Source organism: Vombatus ursinus, unplaced genomic scaffold (genome assembly GCF_900497805.2).
Source record: "Vombatus ursinus unplaced genomic scaffold, bare-nosed wombat genome assembly UNPS02014770.1, whole genome shotgun sequence".
Taxonomy (NCBI): Eukaryota; Metazoa; Chordata; class Mammalia; order Diprotodontia; family Vombatidae; genus Vombatus; species Vombatus ursinus.
In genome coordinates this window covers 23,840,700-23,862,531 of record NW_020954548.1, presented here as the reverse complement: position 1 = coordinate 23,862,531, position 21,832 = coordinate 23,840,700, and the positions used below count along the sequence as shown (strand labels likewise).

Sequence of the window (21,832 nt, the reverse complement as noted above, 5' to 3'; positions counted from 1 at the left end):
CACCAACAATGCATGGTGTTCCAATTTTCCCACATCTCCAACATTTATCATTTTCATGTTTTGTCATGTTGGTCAATCTGATAGGTGTGTTGTGGTACCTCAGAGTTGTTTTGATTTGCATTTCTCTAATCAATAATGATTTAGAGCATTTTTTCTTATGACTATAGGTAGCTTTAATTTCTTCATCTGAAAACTGCCTGTTCATATCCATTGACCATTTATCAATTGAGGAATTACTTGTATTCTTATAAATTCGACTCAGTTCTTTATATACTTGAGAAATGAGGCCTTTCTTGAGACACTAGCTGTAAAAATTCTTTCCCAGCTTTATGCTTTCCTACTAATCTTGGTTGCATTGGTTTTGTTAGTGCAAAAACTTTTTAATTTAATGTAATTAAAATTATCTATTTTGCATTTCATAATCTTTTCTATCTCTTATTTGGTCGTAAATTCTTCCATTCTTCACAGATCTGGTAGGTTGACTATTCCTTGTTCTCCTAATTTGCTTATAATATCACTTTTTATATCAAATTGTGTACTCATTTTGACTTTATCTTGGTGTATGGTGTAAGATATTGGTCTGTGCCTAATTTCTGCCATACTATTTTCCAGTTTTCCCAGCAGTTTTTGTAATATTTTCTTATGACACAGTACTACTCCATCACAATTATATGCCAGAACTTGTAGAGCCATTTGTCAGTTGATGTGCATTTGATCAATTTCCATTTCCTTTCCACCAAAAAAAGAGCTGCTATAAATAATTTTGTACATATAGATCTTTTTATCTCCTTGGGGTACAAACCTAGTAGATTGATTGTAGCAGTTGACACCCCCACCAGTAGTTTATTAGTGTACTTATTTTCCCTCATCTCCTTTGGCATTTGTCATTTCTGATAGGTCTGAGGTGGTACCTCGGAATTGTTTTAATTTACATTTCTCTAATCCATAGTAATTGATAGCTTTTTTTTATGACTATAGATAATTTTGATTTTTTCTTCTTAAAACTGCCCGTTAATATCAACTCATCATTTTTCAATTGGGGAATGCCTCTTATTTCTATAAATTTGACTCACTTCTTTGTATATTTGAAAAATGAGACCTTTATCAGTAAAACTTGCTGTAAACTTTGATGTTACTTAATTTCCATTGTGCATTTTAGCAAAATGTCATTTCCCTGAAATGTATCTCTTTTTCTTAGATCTGGTTTTATTTTTACTTTTCCTGAGATCATGATTGCTATCCCTTCCTTTTTCACTTCTGCTGAAATATAATAACTTCTGCTGGATCCCTTTATTTTAATTCTGTGTGTTATTTTGTTTCAAGTACATCTCTTGTAAACAATATCTTGTTGGATTCTGGTTTATAATCCATTTTGTTATCTACTTGCTTTTTATGGTTGAGTTCATCCCATTCAAATTCAGCTATGATTATTGTATATTTCCCTCATTCCTATTTTCTTCTGTTTATCCTTTTCTTTTTTCATCCAGTCCCTCCTCAGAAGTTTGTTTTTTTCTCACAGTTGTCTCCCTTAATCTGCTCCCTCTTTCATCATTCCCCTCCCCATATCTTTTATCTCTTTGCTCCACCTATTGGGTAAGTATTGGTTAAGGTAGATTTCTATACCCAACTGAATGCGTTTTTATGTATGTATGTATGTATGTATGTATGTGTGTGTGTGTATGTGTGTGTGTATGTATTTGTATTCTTTCCTCTTTTTGAACCATGGTGAGAGTGAGGTTCAAGCATTACTCACCACCCATCCATTTACTAATCCAGCATAAAAGCTCTTCCTTATGCACCTCTTTTATGTGAGTTAATTTTCCACATTATCCTTTTCCTTTCCCCCTTCTCCCAGTTGGTCTCTCTTTCTTACCCCCGTACCCCCGTTTTTTTTTTTTTGAGATTGTGCCAACATAATCAGCTCACACTCATGCCCTCTATCTATGTAGATTCCTTCTAATTGTCCTAATAATGATAAAATTCTTGGGAGTTACATTTATCATCTTCCCTTATAGGAATGTAAATAGTTTAACTTTATTGAGTCTCTCATGATTACTCTTTCTTACTTACCTTTTTTACCCTTCTCTTGAGTCCTGTGTTTGAATGTTACATTTTCCATTCAGTTATGGTCTTTTCTTCAGGAATACCTAAAAACTCATCTGTTTAATTAAATACCCATATTTTCCATTGAGGAATTATACTAAGTTTTGTTGAGTAGGTTATTCTTGGTTGAAATCCTAGCTCCTTTGCCTTCTCGAATATCATATTCCAAGCCTTCACTATTTTAACGTGGAAGCTCCTAAATCTTGTGTGATCCTGACTGTAGCCCCGTGATATTTGAATTGTTTCCTTCTGGTTGTTTGGCAATATTTTCTCCTTGACCTGGGAGCTCTGGAACTTAATATATCTTTCATGAGGTTATTGGTAGATTCTTTCAATTTCTATTTTACCCTCTAGATCTAAGATATCAGGGCAGTTTTCCTTGATAATTTCTTGAAAGATTATCTCTAGACTTCTTTTTCATCATGACTTTTAGGTAGTCCAGTAATTCTTAAAATATTTCTCCTCAATCTGTTTTCTAGATCAGTTGTTTTTCTGATGAAATATTTCATATTTTCTTCTGTTTTCTTCTTTTTTATTAATTTAGTTTTAGTTTTCAACAATCACTTCCATAAGCTTTTGAGTTTTTAAATTTTCTCCCCCTAACTTCCCCCCTCCCTCCCCAAGATGGAAGGCATAGGCTCTAAATACACATTTCTATTAAACATATTTTCACATTAGTCATGTTGTAAGGAAGAATTAGAACAAATAGGAGGAACCACAGCAAAGAGGAAACAAAAACATTTTTAGTGCTTCCAATGTGGTGTGATGTGGGGAAAGGTTTAGTTACTATGCTTTTGGTTTGTGCTCTGATCTTTACCTAGGAAGGACCCCTGCTCTCCTGTAGCTGTAAGTGCCAGAAATCCTCTTGGCTCTGGAACTGTGACCCAGTTCCCTACTCCCTTTTGACTGACCACAAGCATTCCTTTCTGCCCTTCAACTACAACCCAGTACTAGTGTACCCAGTGCCAGCAGAAGATCCCCTGTAATCTCTTTGTGACCAGTTGTTTGAAACTCTTACCATCACTGTGCTCAGAGCTTTCCAATGCTGCTGCTGGCAGTAGTCGCTGTTGAGGCTACTGCCGCTGTGGCAATAGTAACCACTACTGGTGTTGCTGCCTGTATTCTAGTCTGGTGCCTAGACTGTGGTATCATAACTCTTTCTTGCTAACCTCCTAAATTGTCTTAGGCTGGAATAATGTCTCACTCTGGCCTTTTATTTGCTTTGTCACTCCAAAATTTGATTTCAGAAGTTATTTTAATGTTGTTTGGAAGGGAATGTTGGCAGCTTTCAGCTGAGTTGCTTTCTATGATCCACCATCTTGATTCTGCCTCTAGTAGCAACAATTTCTAATGGCTAGATGCTGCAATTTAATTTTGTTCTATAGTCTAGAGAGTATGTATTTCTTTACCTCATATCCTGCTTGTTGGTAGATCATAATAGGTATGAAATTCTGAGAAAATAATTGAAAATACAATCATGTAATTATTTCTCATTATCCCTATTTGAATAATCTTTAATTATTGTGTGAAATGTGAAGGGTTTTGATTTTTTTAGCATCAGAAATATAGTTGGATGGAATAAAAATGAGTTGTCTTAGCATTCTTTATTTATGATTTTATTTTAGATTCCTTTCCTAGAAACATATAATTTCAGTTCTTGGTTTAAATATTACAATAGTTCAAATAAATATTGAACAGTATAAGTCATTAAAATTGTATATATTTTACAATCTTTTTGGTTGATTTGATTGATTCATTTTTATAAATTATAAATAGAATCTGGAAATTAACTGAGAAGACTCTATTTTTATCAGTGATTTATTTATTTCCCTGGTACAGTGCAGGTGTATTGTTTAAATATTTTTGCTGATAAACTACAACAAAAGTAATCTTATGTTTTATTTCAATTAGTAATTAATCAGTAATTAAGTGACATTGTGTTAAGTAATTAATATTATCTCAAGTAAGTAATTAAGTGACATTGAGTTAAAAATCTGAGTCATCATTTTAGACTTATATTATGTGTGCTACATAAAGCCCCCATAACCTTTATATGACTCATTTTCCATTAAGCAAGGTATAGTTATGTTCAAGGCAAGTCAACAAACAAGTGTTAAGGACTTAATTGTTTGCCAGGTGCTGTGTTTAGCCCTGGGAGTCTAAAGAGAGAGGATAGTTTAGGAAAGGTCAGATTGGATATGTGCTGAGGCAGGGAAACAAAGAGATGGAAGTGAGACAGAAGAATGTGGGATAGCTAGTGCAGATGCCAGGTACTGGAGATTTAGTGTTGTACTGGGGAACTGTAAGTGCCAGTGTTGCTGGAATGTTGAGTTCATGGAAGGGAGTAAATGTAAGAAGATTGCAAAGCTTGGAAAGGGCCAGGTTAGGAAAAGATTTGAATACCAAATAAAAAAGTTTGTTTGCTCCTGAATTTCTTGGGGGCCACTGGAGCATATTAAGCAGGGGACGGTCACATTGTCAGTTCTGTGTTTTGGAAAAATCAACTTTCCATGGGAGTGGAAGATTAATTATAGTTGAAGACTTGAGCTAGGAAGACACATTAAGGCTTTTGTAGTTACCCAAGCAAGATGTAATGAGGACTTGAGCTAAGGTTATATTTATGTGATTGGTTAAAGAGGTTTTGTTCAAGGGATACTGTGGAGGTAGAAGACAAGTGTTAGCAATGGATTGGTTGTGTGGTCCAATAGTGAGAATATGAGATTGAAAACAAGATTTTGAACCTAGGTGACTGGGAGTATTGGGGCCCTTAGACAACATTAAAAATTTGGAAGAGGGCACAGTTTTTTGGGAAAGGTAATGAGTTCTGTTTTGGAAAAGTTGAGTTTGAGATGCTTACTGTACATCTGAAAGGCAGATGTCCAAAATGCAATGGGTGAGAATAGGCCTGCAGGCCAGAAGAGGGATCAAGACTAGATATATAATTTGAAAATCATCTGCAATAGAGATGATAATTGAACCAGTGGTAGCTTATGAGATTACTGAGTGACATAGTATAAAGCAGGGATCCTTAACTTGGAGATTGTGAACTTTTTTCTTTTAAATTTTACAATTTTATTTCAGTTTATTTGTTTTCCTCTTTAAGTCCATGAATTTTATTTTATGAATTTAAACTTTTTACTCTGATTTGGAGGTCATAAGACTGCCGTTGGTGACCATCACACAAAAAAGATGGTGTAGTATACTGAGCACTAGACCTGGATTCTGGAAGACCCGATTTTAAATGTGACTGTAGACATTTTCTGTCTATGTGACCTTGGGCAAGTCATTTAACCACTATCTCCCCCACTTTCCTATCTGTAAAATGTGGATATAATAATAGGCCCTACCTTCTCAGAGTTGTAGTAAAGATAAAATGAGATAATATTTATAAAGGGCTTTGTAAACCTGAAAGCATTATATAAATATGATGATAGGAGGACAGTGTCTAGAACAATGCCTTGGGACAACCCATGGTTCATGGATGTGTCATGGACAAGTAAGTGGCAAAGGAATCTTAGGAGTGGTTGTTAAGACAAGGGGAGAACCAGGATAGAATAGTATCTCAAAAAGCTAGTGAGGAGAAGTTATCCAAAAAGAGAGGATCAAGTATATCTGATGCAGTTTAGAGGTTAAGAAGTATCAGGATTAATAAAACTTCATTAGATTTGGAAATTAAGACACTTTGGTAATTTTTGAGAGGGCATTTTCTTTTGAATGATTAACAGAAATTATATTGAAGAGGGTTAAGAGGAGAGAAGCAGAAGTGGAATCATGTAGTGTAGGTGGTTTCTTTTTTTCTTTCTTTCTTTTTTTTTTTTTTACAAATTTCTTTACAAATCGGTAAGCATTTATTCTCTTTGCACTTTTTTCCCTTTCCTGTCAGTTGAACAACAACAACAACAATAAAAAAAAATAACAACAATAGAAAAGCAAGAACCAAAACGCTTGTAATGTGTATGCATAGTTAAGTGAAGTAGATTTCCTCTGTGGCACTGTCTGAAAATGCAAGTCTTATTCTGCATTTTGATTCCATTACCTCTCTGTCTGCAGGAGCATAACACTCCTCATTATTGGTCATTTGTAATCGTGATTTGTCATTGCATTGATTAGAATTTTAAAGTCTTTTTGCATTATTCATCTTTCTATGTTATATTCACAGTATTTTTCCTGTTGTATAAATTGTTCTACTGGTCTACTTACTTCATTTTGAATTGGTTCTTCCTGGTCTACCCAGTTTCCTCTCTAACTCTATGTTTTCTCACTTCTTATGATGCAGTGATAGTCCATTGCATTCATATTCTGATACTTCAAGGTCAATTAAATGTGACCTTTTCTATAAAACCAAATCCTGATTTTCCCACAGTTGACAGTGATTTCTCCCTCATCTGATTTACTGTAGCATTTTGTTTCCACTACACTTATGATATTTGTAATAAACTACTTTGCATTTTAGTGCACTGGACTTGAAGGACCAATTTTTCAAGGTTAGAAAGTTAACTAGTTACTCCTATCTATTTCCCATTGTTTTTTAGCACGTGCTTTTTTTTTCTTCTTTTTTTGGCTAGGCAGTGAAGTGACTTGCCCAGGGTCACACAGCTAGTAAGTGTTATGTGTCTGAGGTCACATTTGAACTCAGGTCCTCCTGAATCTAGGGTGGGTGCTCTTTCCACTGCGCCACCTAGCTGCCCCCCAGCACGTGCTTTCTAAATGAAGTATAGGTTTGTTGGTTTGTCTGAAAAGAAGTAAGATAAATTTCTTTTTTGTTTTTTCTACAACCTTTGCGACTGATCCTTCTCATTTTCCTTGCCGGTTTATCATCTATAGCACTTTCCCTAAACATGTAGATTTGCTCATATTCTGATCTTGGGCATCTTCTGTTCTCTTTCTATGTTGTCCTAGTGATATTAGCTCCAGTGATTTTTTTAACTCTCATCTCTGTGCAGATGACCTGTAGGTCTAGATTCCCAATCCTCATCTGAACCCACTCATCAGGAGAAGAAGCCCTGCAGTGGAATCATCCCAAGATGGAAAGGAATGAGCTGGCCTATTTTTCAGTTAACTGCAGCAGCTTCCTATTACCTCAAGGATCAAATAACAATACCTTTGGCATGTCATAGTTCCTTACAACTTGACCCCTTCCTGTCTTCCTGGTCATATGTTACTTCCTTTCCTTAAGCTTATGTTTTAGCTATATTGCCTTACTTGTTCTTCCTCACACAACATCCTTTTGTTGTTTACCTCCTTGCCTTTGCCCTCACCATACCTCAAATTCATTATGTAGTTACTAAGTATTTATTCCTGGTATGTTTTAGAGATAGCTGAAAAATTAATTTTATTTAGTTCCAGAAATATTTTAAGGTTCTCTAATAACATGAATTCTGTATTTTGTCTTGAAGTGTACCTGCAGGAAAGACATGGTGAAAATTTCCATGGATATTTTTGTGAAGAAATTTCAGCCAGACAGATATCATCTTTGGAAACAAGGCAAGGATATATACACCATTGATCATACACTCCCTACTCCAGAAACAACACCAGAAGTCAAATTGTGGTTGCAGAGGAGAAAAATTAAAAAGCCATCGAGAAGGTAATTTCTTTTCTCCTACCTACCTATTAAGTTTCAGTCTTTCAAATAAAAGTTCATTTAACATTCCCTTCTCAGTGTATCTTTTCCTTTTTTTTTTTAAATTTATTTATCTTTTATTAATATTTGAATGAAAATTTGACTCAAAAATTCTTAATTTGTAAGACTTGTAATAAAAGAAATATAAATTTTAGGTGCATTTTATATTTGGGAATTAGATATTCTTATAAGTGGTACATACAACACAGAGAACATTATTCACATATTTCATCAATTCTACTCTAATGAATATGTTTCCAGTATAGTAGATGTCATCACCATTGAATTCCACCTTTCTACCAACAAGATTTCTTCTTCCAGTAATGAAGAGAAGTTCTCTCATTATTGTGGAGAAACAACCCCCCAAAAAAACCAAAACCAAAAACAAAAAAACCTTTGTGTACCATATCTTTTAATTTCATAAAAAAAATTCCTGCTAATTTAGGAAAAAGACTCTCTTGGCAGGTTCCTTTCCCATAAAATGTGTTGAAACTATTTTCAAAACATAATTGATTCAGGTACAAAATCCCACAAGGCATTGCATCTCTTCCCTTTTTCTGAACTTGTTTTGAACAGAACTGCTCTCAGATCATTTGATATTTTTTCTTCATTGATTAACTGTCTTGAATATCCTCCTACTATGACTGATATTCCTTTCATTAACTGTTCAGTGGGTTATAAGTATCTAATTCCAATTTACAACTTGAACTACCAGAGTACTGACTTGGTTAGCCCTGGCCTACAGCAGTTGACCTAGTTGGCAACTTTGGAATATAAAGAGCTCATTTAAGTGGAAGAAGGGTATTGCAGAAGAGGATGTACCTTCATATTTCTGGTGGTGTTCATGGTGATTCTTCTTGCGGCGGTCATTTCTTGCAGTGAGATGTCTCTGAAAACCTTTACAAATTAGAGACTAAACTATTTGAGGTCATTATTAACTATAAATGGATGTAAATTGGTTCAGTGTCTTTAAGAAAAATACTGAAAAAAGATATATTTTGTTGAAGCTGTACAATTCTTTATATTTGACAATAGTCATAATCTCAAAGCCTACCATTTATGTTGCCCTAGGCCTTTCATATTGGTAATTTAAGCTTTCTCTAGATACTTTTAAGGATTTCCTTAGAACTTAGCATGCTTTAGAATCAGCAGGGAGGGATTAAATTTGGGAATTCAAGGTTCTATCTTCTCATCCCAGCAGAAAATGACAGAGGTATTCCAAAGGTATTCCAAACTTTAATGGAATTGTGTGTCACACAAAATTGACAACATTGTCAAATTTGGTAGTTCATAGGATTTCTTTTTTATTATTTATTTATTGTACTTTAGATCCCATAGTGACATATATGTGTGAATAAGGAATAATTAATTTTTAAAAATGATGAAGAAAGTGTTTGGGATTTTTCAGTATGGAAAATTGGTGATGTTGGGAACTGTGTTACATCAACTTTCTTGGACCTGGGAATGTAGTTCAATAGACAGTGTTTAAACAGCTCTGCAAGAGTCCATAGACCTTTCAAAAATTGGTGATTTCGATAATAACCCCATCACAGGTTGGACTGTGTCCATGTAAAAAGACTGAAAAGAGAGACAGCTTAGGTTCTCACTTTGAGACTGTGTGTTTTCTTTCTCTTCCCTTCCCTCTTAGCCTTGCTTTACTATCTCTCCCTCCTAATGATTATTCAAGGGGCTTATGTAGAGTTCACTCCTCAAGAGTTTTCTCCTGCCTTGGCAGAAATCGCACAAGTGAAGTTATATGTGCTGACCTAAAGGAGTCTCTGTCATTGTGTCTTTTTACTAAACTTTGTGTGTCTTTCCCTGAGCATAGTAGATTAGTGGTCCTTACTTGCACATTTGCAAAATGATACACACTGTGTGTTTTCTTTTCTAAAGATTGTTAATTTCTTGAGATTAGAGAATCTCTCTTGTCTGCCTTTTAGACAGCGTTAAGGCCCCGTTCTGTTGCTGCCTCTTTCATATTGGCATTTAATAAATACATTTTGATTTGGAATTTGCCTATAACCTTTCTTCTAATGACTAATTTTCAGTATTGTTTAATTCAAGTTACTTGAGATTGCTTTAGCTTTACAATTTGATATCTTGTTCCAAAGAATAGTAATTAAAGGGGGTGGAGGGGTGAGTAATCTAATCAGTTGTTTGATCTATCCCTTAATAAACTGCAAACTCTATCAGCTCAAAGAATGAAAAATTGTCAGATTTTTTTTTCCTTTGCTACTTTAGGTAGTTGAAATGGATATTTATATTGGTAGACATTTTATCTTATCCATGACAGCCATTCTGCTTTGACAGCAATATCTTTTATAACAGCCTCCAGCATACCAGATCTCGATCTAAAAAACTTAAAACTCCAGAGGATGAAAGAATATCAGCCATGGTAGTTGGTGCAGAAATTGTAGCCACTGAAGCAGCTACAGATGACTTCAAGGTCAATGAAAAGCCAGCAGAAAAAAAGGAGTTGGTAAACACAGGAATGCCTTCTGGGGAAGAAAACACGATTAAAAGAATGCAGGTGGATCAGAATTTGTTGGATAATATTAAAGTCTCAGGTGAGATAAAAACTGATTATATTTCACTCACAAATTGTAGGCTGTTGATCATAGTATGCCATAAATCTGTGTATGATCAGATAGATATTGTAGTGTTGCAAATGGAATATCTAGTAAACTTCATTTTGAAGTTAGAGAAGGAAGCATGTAAAGAAACATGGGAAATGAAATCTATCAGTATTAGGAGCATAACCATCTTTATTAAGTAAAATTGTGAGCAAAATGAGGAATGAAGCTTTAGTACTTAATACTTGTTTCAATACTTTTATCCTAGATTTTATCGATTCCATTTCTCATGCATATTGACTTCAATGGGCTAGAATTTGAAATGTAAAGTACTTCAAAGGGCTGTGACTTCATTAGCCTGTATGTGTCTTCTGCAAATATAGATCTCAATCTTTCATTTTTTAATGGATTATATTTTTCAGTTTCTGTAGCCAAAATGTGCCACCACCTAGTAGTCAAAATATTTCTGAAGGTCCTTAGAGGAGAAATAAATAAATAAATACTTGGTAAAGCAGATGATATCCTCCACTTACATAAAACTGTGTTATCCCTGTACTTTTCTTGTAGTGGACTTCAATCCCACTTTCTTAAATCAAACAAACTTCTTTAATATTTGGGAAAATACTTGATCACCTCTTTTTTATCTACCTTTTAACAGGGCATGTTTTCTTATTTTTTTGAGTGAATTTAAAAGAAATTTAGCTACCAAGTTTTATAATTTACTGAATTTTTGTTTGAACATAAGGAAAGAATATAGTCAAATGGCAATCCTTATTTCATGGATTTTTGGTAAATGTGAATTTCGAGTAAAATCACTCTTCAGCAAAACTCAGTATTTGGCCTACTTTTGTTTTATAATAATAATTATTATTATTTACATGTGATAATTGCTCATCTTTACACAGAACTTTAAAGTATACAAATAACTTTTTTCACAAATCAGCCTCTGAGTTAGGTAGTATAAGTATCTCCATTTCTTCAGATGAGAAAAATACTGAGGTGTAAGTATTGGAGCCTGTATTCCCATGGAGTGCTGAATTGTTTAGGCATTGTCAATGTGATTTTGAGTCACTTACCAGGCTGTGGGACTTCTTTTTAACAAAATTTGCTTTTTAACAGACCCAAGTGTATTTTAGAGAATTTTAAACACTGTCTAAATAGAGTAAATCAGAAGGTAGAAGACAATGTTTTAAATAAATACTGTGATTTCTTCATTATTGGACAGTTAAATTTGGGTGCTATGAGCCACTATGATCCAAACTATTGCCATGTCAGATGAGGCAGTTTGTACTACCAGAATTGATTGGCTTTGTGGCCTTTATCATGCGAAACCATTTTGTCCCTTGTCTTCTGATACATACAGTCTGGTTATTTATCCAAGATAAACTAGCCTGGGATTGAGTACAGCAGGATCATAGAATTATGGGCTGAGAGAAGAAGGGGAGGTCATGTGGTCTGATTTCCTAATTTTATAGCTGAGGATACTGGAGCTTAGTTTCCTATAGTTTAATAAATTAAGTGACTTAACTCAAGGGAATACATTATAATAAGTTGATAGGGCTAGGATTTGAACTCATGTCCTCTAACTCCAAATCTAGCACTTTCTATCACTATATTATACTGTCTCAGGATGGCAGTAGAGACTCTGTGTGTGTGTGTGTGTATGTGTGTGTGTGTGTGTGTGTGTGTGTGTTTGTATGTTTGTATGTTTGTAGATATAGATCTATACACGCACACACACAGATACAAGGAGGAAGGAAGAGAGAAATTTCTGGAAGAGGAAACTGTGAGAAAAAGAAGAAAAGTTGTGATAAGTATATGGGTAAAAAAATATTATTGCAGATTTTCAGAACATTTGTAGGAAATGCATAGGCAGGGGTGCTGGCCTTCTATGCCTTTATCCATCCTGTTCTGTCTTCATCTTCCAGCCTGGGCAGTTTTGATGGTTCTTTTGTTTACTGCTTAGGAAAATAATTCCATGCCTATGCATCTCAATGCCTTATTTAAATGTAAAATTATAAATTGTTAACTGTGACAGCTTTGAGGATCTAGTATCTAGGAGAACATCTTCTTGATCTACTGTTTTCTGACTATAATATTGCTATTTTGTTTTCTCCTCTAACAAATACTAATAGCATATATGAACATTAAGGATAAATGATGGTCACACTTCTAGTCTCCAGATCTGGGCTATGTGGCTTTGTTGCCTACCCAAACCTGTAAAATTTGAGGACTTCCTTATTGGGGGCAGACAGAGAAATAGATCTCTTATAACCAAAACCCACAAAGTTAATACCACAAAATTAATTCCATTACCAGTGAATTTCAAATTTCTCAATGCCTTTAAGATAGCCTTTAAGTATTTTCCCTGTTTTTCATTTACAGCACATTTTGTAATATTAAGAAATTTAACATTAAAAACTCAATATCCCCAAATAAATTCCTTTATTTAATCATTTGTTAAAAAATAGATTATTCCATCTTTTCTTCTAATCTTATGCAAGAATGTTTACTGAAATAACCATTGATATTAATAAATCTAAGAGCAATTATGAAATTTATATACAGTGGGTAAAATAGTATAAAAATGCTGTATGATAATAACACCATGCAAAATTTGTTAATAAGCTACATTTTCTTCATCTCCAGGAAGCAGCGACTTAAGCACATCTTTCCACCCTGATTCTGTAAAGCAGGAAATAAAACCTGAGGATGACAAAGTGGGTTCCACTATTGCTGCTTCTGATTCCGTGGAATCTTCTGCCTCTATGCCTCTCTCTTTTGAATGTATAAAAGAAGACAATTTAAAATCTGAGAGAGAACATGAGCAGACTGTTTCTCGACCAAAGTCATGTGAGTCTGTCTCTTCTGAAGCTGAGAGCCTGGAAAAAGAAGAAAGTAGTAGCATCTCCACCGAGGAAGATGACAGTGACCTCGAAAGCAGTGAAAGTGGCTTAGAACCGGGAGAAATCCCAGCTGTAACCAAAGGAGAAAGAAATGGCTTGAAAATTCCAAGTGTATGTGGAAAATTCTCTGCTTTTACTGCATTTATAATCTAGTGAGACATTTCTGAAATGTCTGAAATACAACGAAATACATTTTTCCAAATATGTCTTTCAGGTTTTGAAATAATTAAGATTTTTCATTTGTAATATCAACAGTATATTATATTTCCATTGATTTATGGAAATTAATTGTTCCGAGTAGCACTGATTTAATTGTGCTCATGAAGTTAGAAATACTCATTTTATAGCTGTTCTTTAATTTCCATTCTATTCAGCAAATATTTATCAAGTGCCTACTGTATCCTTTGTTAGGCACTTCCTTTTGAACACCTTCCACAAGAGTGTAATACTGAGAACATTTTAAGTTAAGGATTGCATTGTCAATTCAGCTTTTGTTCTTCTTCCATGTTTGTATCCTTTATTTTTAGTCTGATCCCCTGGCAAAGCAAACTATTGTAGTTTGCACTTCTAAGAAGTCATTTTGCATTTCATATTTTCTCTTCTTTCAGTCTTCCCACCTTTTTGCCTTTTTGTCTTGCCAGCTAGAGATTACATGTTTTGGGGATTTCAGACCTGAAGGCATCTTTGAGTTTACTTAGTTCAAATCCCTCACTTTTCCAAGGATGAAACTGAGACTCAGAGAGGTGAAGGTACTTGGTCCAGGTGTCACCCAAGTAGTAAGTGAAAGAGCCAGAGTTCAGACCTGTGTATGTTAGATCATGTTGGCTCTTGGTTGGCCATGATAAGAAGCTAAGTCTCCCCATCCTGGGCTAGAATGGTTCCTGAGAATTGCTCCTTCTTAATAAAATTTCTTCAGCCTAGAGGTGGGATTTTTCTCAGAAATATGATAAACTTAGAATGAACATTAATATTTTCCCCCTGGTTTTCGTGAAATCTAGCCAGCAGTCTCTATGGGCCAGCAGCCAGAAGTATTATTTTCTGGTCAGCCATCTTTCAGTGTCCCAAGGGCGTAGGGCCATATCTATTTTGTTGTCCTTTTATCAACTCCCTGTGATATAGCCATTTAAGAGTTGTCACTTTAACCGCTTGTATCCCATGATGAACATGATTAGATTCGATCTCTGATACAGCATTTCTGAAAGCTCTCTGACCTCTTCTGTGCCATGTAAGGAGGATATTTCCTTTTAGCAAATGTTATTTCATATTGATAGTTTTTTGAAAGCATAATTTAGTAATCATCCATAATTTACTTTAACTTACTCATTTTCTTTAATAAACCTTGATTTCCTCTAAAGTTCTCATGTTATGTACTTTGGCATGGGCATTACCTTGAATTTTGGAAGGTCATGCCAGTGGTACAAAAGTTCTTGCAGGTTCTACCAAGCTGTAAAGATTTTGGAGTATCAGCCCAATGATACCTGTATCTGAGGTTTAATCTAGTTAATTCTGAGAGACATTCACCAGATGTTTAGCTACTAGTTTATGATTTTTTTCAATTATGGAAAACCATGAATACTGTATTAAACTGAAGCATATGGAAACTCTGATATGTGCAGGTAAAGGAAAGTAGATACAGTGATAATGTTACATATTCTTGGAAAGACTTGAAATAATGGACATTGAAAAAAATGAGATCTATAGTTCAGATTCAGGGATAGCTTTTCTGCCTCAAAAAATATAGTGAGTGTTTTTTTGTTTTTTCACTAAGTTGATCATAAAACAACCTGGTATACATATTATATGTATTACGTTCAGCAAGCTTTACAAAATTATTTGTGGCTTCAAGTCAAATACTTTGTCAAATTGATCTGTGGTGTACACTGCCAGTGATCTTTCTCCTCCTGATAAAATAATTTCTTTTTCCTCCTTTTCAAAGAATTTAGAGACATAGAGTCACAGTTGGAAGAGGCCAGAGTCATCTAATCTAACTTTCTATCCAGTGCAAGGTTTCTTTCTATGACATCCATGATAACCTCACCTTGAGAACTTTCTGTGATGAGAGTCCTCACTACCTAATGAGGCAGCCATTTTTTTAAAAAAATAAACATTTCTGATTATAGGAACATTCTTATGTGGAACTGAAATCTGCCTTTATATAGCTTCCAACTTCAACTTCTAATTCTTTCCTGTATAGCCATACTGAACAAGTCTACTATCTGTCTTTCCACACAGTCCTTTAGGTCGCTGTTATGGTCTTTGGTTACCACCTTTAATTGTTCATATAAAATAGTTTTCAAACACTTCTGTATATTTATTTAGTTAACAAATAATCTTTCTTTCCTCTGGGCTCAGGTACAAAAAATTGTGCTATTATTTTTTTGGTTTAGAATAGCAGTGTTTGGTATGGAAAACAATGCACATTGTAGTCAGAGGAACAGTGACTTTTTGTGTAACCTCAGATATAGGTCTTTGTCTCTAACTTCCCTGTTCTTCATGTCCCTCATCTGTCACATGGAGATAATAATCTTTTTCATACTTATTGTATATAAAGCAATTGGAAAACCTTAATCTAAATAAAGATCAGCCTCATCCTCTTCCCTTTTTTATAGCTTAAAATACAGAAGTATAGACAAGCTAAGTAACTTTTTCATGGTGATAAAAGAGTTAAATATTAGACTTAGGATCCAGCCTCAGATCTTTTCTAACTCTAAGCCCTGTAATCTTTCCACTGCATTTACAAAGTGGTCATTGGCTGAAGGAAAGTAATTAGGTAATATCATAGGTGACCATTTAGAGAGGAATTTCAGTACAGTAGTGGGGGGCAGAAAGAAGTTTATTTTTATTTATCTATTTTTTTTTGTTTCGTTTTTTTTTTTTTTGGTGAGGTAATGGGGTGAAGTGACTTGCCCAGGGTCACACAGCTAGTAAGTGTCAAGTGTCTGAGGCCAGATTTGAACTCAGGTCTTCCTGAATCTAGGGCTGGTGCTGTATCCACTGTGCCATCTAGCTGCCCCCCAGAAACAGATTTATAATGGAGTAGGCAGTGATTGTTGAGAAAAGAGGGGCCTAGAGTATAGACAGGGTTTGAAATTAATCATTTGGAGCACTTAACCATTTCTTAAATGTGTTTATCTATAATTTATAAATTACTTGTTATGGCAATTGTGGTATAGTTTTAATTATAAAAGTATCTTTAAATAAATGAACATGCCCACTGTCACTTGTTTTTCATTTGTAAAACCCTCTCTTGACCTTGTCCATGTTAAGAAGAGCCTTACAACAAACAGTTGGCATTACTCTTTATTATTGTTGTGCAGTCACTCTTGGAGGCTGTCCCAATTCAGTTTGGAAAATATCAGTACTTTTCTCATTCATGTAGATGAATGTAGGTTATGATTACCATTAGCCCTTGGACTTGAATAAAGAGGAAATTTCACAGAATTGTCGTAGCTTGAACCTCTTGTCTCCAGCACTTCATGAAAAAAGAGCCACAAGAGGAGGGTTTGCTTAATACTGTTGCTGTGACGTGGATTTGCGTGCCTGAGAGAAAGTGCGTGGAGGAGAATTACATAGTAAGACTAGATAGTTCTTTTTCTTTTTAAACTCACAGCAAGTTTCTAAAGTGAACACAGTAAACACGGCGGTCTCCTTTGTTCTGTTTTTGCTGTAATATATGGATATCCCGCTTGTCCTTGTTTTTGTTTTTTTTTTGTTTGTTTTGTTATTTTAAGTTATTTATTTATTTATTTTAATATGGGGGTTAAGTGACTTGCCCAGAGTCACACAGCTAGTGAGTGTTATGTTTCACAGGTTGGATTTGAACCCAGGTCCTCCTGACTCCAGGGCCCATGCTCTATCCACTGCAGACTTACCTATCCTTTAAGTGATTTTTTAAAAAGAAATTCTATCTTTCAAAATGAAATGGAGTTCATAAAAATGTTTTAATAGTTTAATGATTTTACAGATCAGGACTATATTTTATAGGAGTATACTCTGTCTAATAATTATAGCTGAAATTTTTGTTTTACATTTTTACTTTATATGCTTTACACAATTTATTTAATTTTATTGTCATAATAATTCTGGGAGATGTGTTATTAGAAATATCATGATTTTATAAGTGAGAACTGGACTAAAAAAGCATGGGTTAATTTAGTTAAATTTTTAAAGTATTTATTATATTCCTACTATGTATTAGTCATTGTGGTAGGCACTGAGGATTCAAAGACAAGAATGAAAGACTCCTCATCCTCAGGGAGCTTGTTTTCTATTGTGACTTACTTAAAATTCAACATGTACAGTTAGAAAATTTTAGGAACTTTAGGTATGTTTTTGAATCCAAGTACAAGGTAATATCTACTATATGTAGTAGTATATATCCTATGTGTGATCTCCTTCTTTGAAAGTTAGACTCACATGTATTTTCCACAAATCTGGAAATAAGGGAAAGAGACTACTGAAATATTTTTTTCTGCCACCTGAAATAGTTTTTGAAAAGGCCATACACTAACGCCAGTGTCCTTTACTTATTTATTTATTTTATTTTATTTTTTTAAAGTGAGGCAGTCGGGGTTAAGTGACTTGCCCTAGGTCACACAGCTCGTACGTGTCAAGTGTTTGATCTGAGGCCACATTTGAACTCAGGTCCTCCTGACTTGAGGGCCGGTGCTCTATCCACTGCGCCACCTAGCTGCCCCTGTTTTTTATTTTGTAAGAGAGCCCCTTAAGATTTCATTCAGAAATTTCTCTCTTACTTTATACGAAGCTTTGAAGCTTGGTCATCTGGTTTCCCTGCTCACACAATATTAGAAAGGAATTAATTGGGAGGGAGACCTAGAAGGATGCTTTCTAATGGGATTCTTAGGAAAAGTGTCATCTCAGCATCAAGAGACAGGAAAGGGAAACCTAGAACTAGTATTATATAAGCGTCTGGAGTCAATTTATTCAGAGGCAAGCAGTTCTACACTTCTCAGTCATCCTTCAAGTAGATATCATTGTTGCAATGAATTCCAGTAATTGATGTCACAATAATTACATTGAGTTTTCAGTAAGAGATTATATCATATTGAGTGTACTCTGGTTAAAAAGGTAGGGACGTATATGACATACGTTTGAAAAACTTAAGTAAAGTAAACTAATTGAAAATAAATAATGTCTTAGGACTATAGAATTAGGGCTGTAAAGTACCCTAGAGGCCTTTGCATCCAAGTCTCTCATTTAATTGATGAGGAAATTCAGAAACGTATATGTGATAAGACTTGTCCGGGGTCACGTATCCAGCAAGTGGTAGAAGTAAGCTTTGACCTCATGTTTTCTTGACTGCAAATCCATCACCCCTTGCAGTGTATCATCTAGCTAATAATAATTTTGGAACATAAATAGATTTGCTTTATTATTTCTAGCAAATAGCTCCTTCACTGACAGTGCTGGATAAATGAGATGTTATTAGCAAAGTTGTTTTATATAGGCTCAGTGGAAATGGTAACCATTATTTTCATTGTAATTTTTATGGAATGAATGAGGCTTTTGCTCATCATAAGAAATCTTCTTAGTTTTTCTATGTGATTCAGCATTGACAATTGAACAAAGGAGTGATTAGCTCACTGTATTTCTTTTATTTCTAGCTATGAGAGAGACAGGTTCATTACCAGTTAGTCTCTTATTTCTTTAGACTGCATAAAGCAGGTATTGTGCTCAGTAAGATAAAAAAGATCAGAAAGCAGGCAGCCTCTATTCCATCCTCATTATTAATCTAAGTCATTACTGAATGCTAATGTTCCTAATTCTGATTTCTTGAAGTCAACAGGTAGTCAGGTCAAGCATGTATTAAGAGCCTTTTATGTACCAGGTACAACACTTGATGCTGGGGATATAAAGAAAGGCAAACAGTCCCTGTTCTCAAGAGACCTAGCTGTCCAATGGGGAGATAACATACAAACATCTATGTAAAAGTCAATATATAGGATAAGTTGAATAATCACAGAGGGAATGTTCTAGCATTAAAGTACAAGCTTCTGTAAATGGTTGGCTTTTAATTAAGATTTGAAGAAATCCAGAGAACACAGGAGGAGAATTGAGGAGGGAGACAATTCTCGGAATGAGTGACAGCCAGTGAAAGTGCGTGGAATTCTGAGATAAAGTGTCATGTTCATGCAGTAGCAAGAAAGTCTGTCACTGGATTTTAGAGTATATAGAGAGTTAAAAATTTTAATGAGATTGGAAAAGTCAGAAGGAGTCTGGTTATAAGGGCTTTAAATGTCAGTCAGTCAGCTCAATGTATAGTGTTGCTGTTGTTCAGTTGTTTGAGTCGTGACTGACTCTTCATTTTGGATTTTCTTGGCAAAGATGTTGGAGTGGTTTGCCATTTTCTTCTCCAGCTTATTTTACTGATTAGGAAACTGAGTCAAAGAGAGTTAAATGACTTGCCCAGGGTCACACAGTAATTGTCTGAGGCCAGATTTGAACTCAGTAAGGGGAGTCTTCTTGATTCCAGGTCTTGCAGTCTATCCGTTGCACCACCTAGCAGCCCTCATGTATAGTAAGTGTTTGATTATTTAAGGCTTAGTTTTTTTCGAGGAAAAAATATGGCTAGCATCAAAATATTCTCATGGAACACCTAATTACAAATGAAAAATCTGGGTTCCAAGGAATTGGATAATTCTCTCTTTCTTAAATTCCTTCTACCAGTTCAGATTGGCAGCTGTTCTGAAACTAATGGTCTTATAGATTTGCCTGGGTCACTGAGACTTTTCTAAGGGTCATAGTTCTTAGGTGTCATAGGTGGAACTTGAATTCACGTCTTCATCACCCAAGGCTTCACATCCTGTTTTTTATGGTGTAATTTGGGACACCAAGAGTTGGAATCAAACAAGATTTAAAAACACTTTAAAAATTAAAAACAAAATTTACAATAAATTAAAAATTTATTTAATTAAAAAAGGTTTCTGAAGTTGTTATGTTAGGTGAGAGTAGGCATTAGACAGTTCTTGAAGTGGGAACATTCTTACAGATCCCCTATTTTCACTCTGCTTATTTTGTTGGTATGGCTCATGTGCTCCAGAAGCACCTTGTGGAGAATTTGGAGAGAAAGGTCTCCATGTGAGACATTTGTGAGTCTCAAATAAGAGAAAATTTCTGAGAACTGAGCCAGAATATGCATATGTAGAAACTCGACAATTTGGGTAATATGCATGATACCAAGGACTCAACTGTATGAGGATTGGATTGGTTGAAAAACTGGAGCTATTTAGTCAGGAGAAGAGATCTGTGTGCAGGGAAGGTCTGATAATTGTCTTCAAGAATTTGAAAGATGTTAAGGGAAGAAGGAGTAACCTTTTTCAACTTGGCCCCAAACGGCAGAATTTAGTTAGGAATAGTGAGTGGAAGTTGAATATAGTCTTTGTCTTGACCAGAAGAAGAACTTCCTAAAATTAGAGTTATAAAAAAAATGAAGTGGGATGCCTTGGAAGGTAGGAAGTACCAGTCTTTTAGATATTCAAGCAGAGAGGAGATGGCTTAACTTCTTAATGATGTTGTGCAAAGGATTTATATTTAGGTGCAGTTTGAATGAAATGATATCAGAGGTCTCTTCCAGCGTTGATATACTGTGATCCTTCCAATCTTGGAAGTATTCCTTCTAGAATAAGGCATCTTGACTGCCTCAATTATTGTCCCTAGCAGAATCCTCTTGCATTTGGGACCCCAAGGTCCTAATTTTTTCTCTTTATCTCTGTTATGTTTCTCCTTGCTTTGCCCTAATGTTGTTTAGGTGAATTTTGGCCAGTCATACCTCTCCTTTAGTCTTAGGTCTATGAAGTGGAAATGTAAATCTGATGGCAACCATTTATATACATACTCTGACTCACTAGGTTTGATCGCTATGTTTACCATTGCAGTCGCCATCAGGGAGTAAAGTTATTAGGGAAAGCCGAATTGTGTGTGTGGTTAGGTCTTGCGCCAAATGCCAAATAGAATTGGTTCTATGACATTATGGTGGCCTACCCTTTTTTGTTACACTACATAGCTTTATTACAGACTTGTATATATCTAGGTGTAGAGAGATGGGAATAAGTAAAAGAAGGTTGAGACAGAGGAACATTTTATACTAATCAGTGGGTTGAAGTTGCAGAGAGGCTAGATGTACCTTCCTAATAATTACAGCTGCACTAAAGTGAAATAGTCTGTTTTTGGGAAGTGAAGCCCTATCAGTCACTGAATGTTTTTCCAGTAGTTCCTGGATGCCATTCATAGCGGTGTAGAAATGAATCCTGTCTGTGTATGGCTTGGACTGGATGACCTCTGTAATCCTTTCCAACCCTGAGATTCCGTGGCAGTTCCATTTTACTATCGTTAATGCTTTCAGATCAATATTAAAATCTAAAGAACTTCCCATTTTGACCAGAATACTCAACTCATTTTGTATTTGACAGCATCTCCTATGTGGGCTACAATGTATCTTGTCATCAGCAACATATGAAAAAAATGATTAGAAAATTGATAGTGTAGTTTATTTGAAAAGAAATAGTTGAATGAAATTTCAAAAAATTGAATCCCATATATTTATGAAAAAGTTGACTGGAAAAAACACAATACAGGATGATATGTTAATTATGTAAAACCTATTTGCA

General features: G+C 35.0%; 1 protein-coding gene across 4 annotated transcripts in view; it reads left to right on the top strand.

Moving 5' to 3' along the window:
• KDM4C (lysine demethylase 4C) overlaps positions 1-21,832 on the top strand; it is a 480,568-nt gene that overhangs the window by 213,838 nt on the left and 244,898 nt on the right. For all 4 annotated transcript variants that reach the window (XM_027862930.1, XM_027862929.1, XM_027862927.1 and 1 more), the window contains 3 exons: positions 7,500-7,690; positions 10,055-10,293; positions 12,949-13,316. In XM_027862930.1, coding sequence (XP_027718731.1) covers positions 7,500-7,690; positions 10,055-10,293; positions 12,949-13,316 — 798 coding nt within the window. The remainder of the gene's footprint in view (positions 1-7,499; positions 7,691-10,054; positions 10,294-12,948; positions 13,317-21,832) is intronic.